Source organism: Sinocyclocheilus rhinocerous, unplaced genomic scaffold (assembly GCF_001515625.1).
Source record: "Sinocyclocheilus rhinocerous isolate Xijiao unplaced genomic scaffold, SAMN03320098_v1.1 scaffold47, whole genome shotgun sequence".
Classification (NCBI taxonomy): domain Eukaryota; kingdom Metazoa; phylum Chordata; class Actinopteri; order Cypriniformes; family Cyprinidae; genus Sinocyclocheilus; species Sinocyclocheilus rhinocerous.
In genome coordinates, this window is record NW_015633578.1 from 516,504 (window position 1) to 519,492 (window position 2,989).

Here is a 2,989-nt window from a genome sequence, read left to right on the forward strand (position 1 = left end):
TCACACACACACAGACACACACACACACACACACACACACTCTCTCACACACACACACACACACACACACACTCTCTCACACACACACACACACACACACACACTCTCTCACACACACACACACACACACACACACTCTCTCACACACACACACACACACACACACACTCTCTCACACACACACACACACACACACACACACACACAGACAGAGTTAAACACTCAAAAGAACTCTTGATACATGAGAGAACTAGCCGACAAACACGTTCCCCTAACGTTCCCATATGATTATTCTTTTGGCAGCCAAATAAAAACGTTAGGGGAATGTTCTCCAAACCTAATTGGAAAATTCTATTTTTGTACATAAAGTTTCTTTGCAGAGAACGTTCTGGGAACCGGAAACCAATGTTCTTAGAACGTTCTGGGAAGCAAAATGTATCCGCTGGGAATCTGTAGACGCCAAATCAATCTAAATTTGAAACAATTCTCTTTGCATTTGAGTTGTTGATCAGTTCTGTGACAGATAATGTTTCATTTGATTGTGAAATAAATCGCATCTCGCACAAGTGCATTTATACAGTATGCATCTGTATGAAACTGGATCATTAATAGTCCAATTCAGATTTAGATTTGGAATTTTAACGGATCAATGCAGATTGAGAATCACCATTCATTGCTAAATGTATTTGTCAAACAAACACATTAAATACAATTTTTTACAATTATTACATTTAAAATAAATTCTACAAATTTAAATACATTTAAAATGTAAATAATATATTTTAGGTTTTAATTTTTTGTATATTTAAATTTTTTAAATATAAACAACATACATATATTTAAATTATATATATATATATATATATATATATAAATTCTTAATTTTATAAATGAATGTACTATAAATTATTATCATATAATAATATAAATGTTTTTAATTTATTTAAAACTAAAATATAAACAATATAAACATTTATTTTATATGTATATGTTCTAGATTAAAACTAAACAAAAAAAAAACACTATATAACATTTCTATTGTTTTTTATTTTTAAATTATATATGAAAACTATACCAAATCAAGGTAAACAAAAAAAAGAAGAAAAACCTAAAAGTTAACATTCAGTATAATTTAACAAGACATCAATCTGTCGTTCAATTTGCATTTATTTAAAAAGTTACTAACAATCCAAGCTGATTTTTCACATATATATTGGCATAATCCAGAAAGATCAGGAAGTTCATGTATACACCTGAAGTTCATATACCACAAAGTATATGTTAGACATGAAAACACAGCATTAAAACAATGCTGAAACCGCGTCTGACCGCTCGAAGGCTTCAAACACTTATTTACAATCACGCACGTCAAAGTCCGAGCAAAACAGCATGGCATCGCTAATGAAAGGTCTTATTAGCCTATAGCGCTAGATCCGTATACAACACGACTAGCTCAATCAATCAGTCCTTCACTTCTTATTCGAATGTCCTTTTCCTGCCTTCATGCCCCGCCCTCCTTTATGGCTCCGCCCTCCTTTGCCCCACCTTCCTTTTATGGCTCCGCCCCTTCTGCTCTTCCTCTGCGCGGCTCTGGTGTCTTTCTTCATCCGTTACTGACTGATAAGCGGCAGCGTTTCATTTTTGTCCCTTTTTTGTTTGTTTCTTTTGTTTTTATTACTCTGTGGTAATTTTTTCTTGTATTCTATCGATTGCATAAATGCGCATGATAATAAACCGCCGAACTTTACGTTAATTCTCCTGCATGCTCATTATAATATGCAAATACACCGGGCAGGACACCGGCGAAGGATAAGTATCGCTTTTTATTTCTCCTCTTTCCTACTACTTCGGGGGCGTGGCGTCGCGTCGCGTCATACCGTCATCAGAACTAGACAGCGGCGCGGTCACGTGCTCCTCGCATAGAATCCTCCAGATCAAAGATGGCGGCGTACATGCGAGCGTGGAGATCGTTCAGTCCGGCGTCCGGCAGCGCCTCCTCCGCCGCTTCAGTCGCGATCAGAGCCGGGTTAAACGCGCTCCTCCCGCGCCGCTTCCTCCACCTCCGGCGCTCCTACTCCAGCATTTCCAGCAGAAAGTCCTTATGCGACGCCAGGATCGCAGCATCCGTGATGAGTGACAGGTGGAGTCGGGTCACGGCGGGCTCCGGGCGCCTCGGCGGCGGCTGTCAGAGGCGCTTTCTGTTCGGGAATAAGGGCAGCGGCTTCTCTGGAGAGGACGGAGCCGAGAGCAGCGCCGGATCTGCTGGAGACGATGAGTCCGGAGGTGATGAAGGTCCCTACACTCCTCCTCCTCAGATGACAGCGCTCACCACGATGCTTGTGCCCGAGGTCTTCCCGAACGTGCCGCTCATCGCCGTCAACAGAAACCCGGTGTTTCCGAGATTCATCAAAATCATCGAGGTGACGATGCGTGATGCAATCAGGCGACTACAGTTCAGAAGAAGTAGAAACACTACTAAACCGTGACATATGTCGGTGTAGCTTGCATTTAAAGACGTGAAAGTCGATGTTTTTGTGCTTTACTGCAGTTTTACTACTGTGTGATTGACTGTTGGCTGAGGATTTCATCATCCACAGACCGAGTGAGTGAGTTCTCTAGGAGTAGTCTGAGTCGGATTTTACCTGCTAAATACCAGTATTTGGGTCATTTAGGAATGAATAAAACAATTTTGGGGAAAATAAAACACATTTCTTCACACACACACACACACACACACATACAAGAAAAAAAGAATTTGAGAAAGAATAAAATGGATATCACAGAAAAAAAAAACAGAATTTGGGAAAGAATAAAAGAATTTAGGGGAAAAAAGAAGGATTTGACGCTGGCATAAATTTGGCTTGACGTTCGATATTGGGGAAGTCGTGGCCTAATGGTTAGAGAGTCGGACTCGTAACCCAAAGGTTGTGGGTTCGAGTCTCGTACCGGCAGGGGTTGTCGGTGGGGTTGGTGGATGTACAGCGCTCTC

The 2,989-nt window shown here is 40.6% G+C and overlaps 1 protein-coding gene across 1 annotated transcript in view; it reads left to right on the forward strand.

The window, feature by feature from the left end:
* Positions 1 to 1,883: 1,883 nt before the first annotated feature.
* The window catches only part of lonp1 (lon peptidase 1, mitochondrial), a 14,257-nt gene continuing 13,151 nt past the window's right edge, over positions 1,884 to 2,989 (forward strand). The window contains exon 1 of the mRNA XM_016558446.1: positions 1,884 to 2,420. Coding sequence (XP_016413932.1) covers positions 1,941 to 2,420 — 480 coding nt within the window. The 5' untranslated portion in view covers positions 1,884 to 1,940. The remainder of the gene's footprint in view (positions 2,421 to 2,989) is intronic.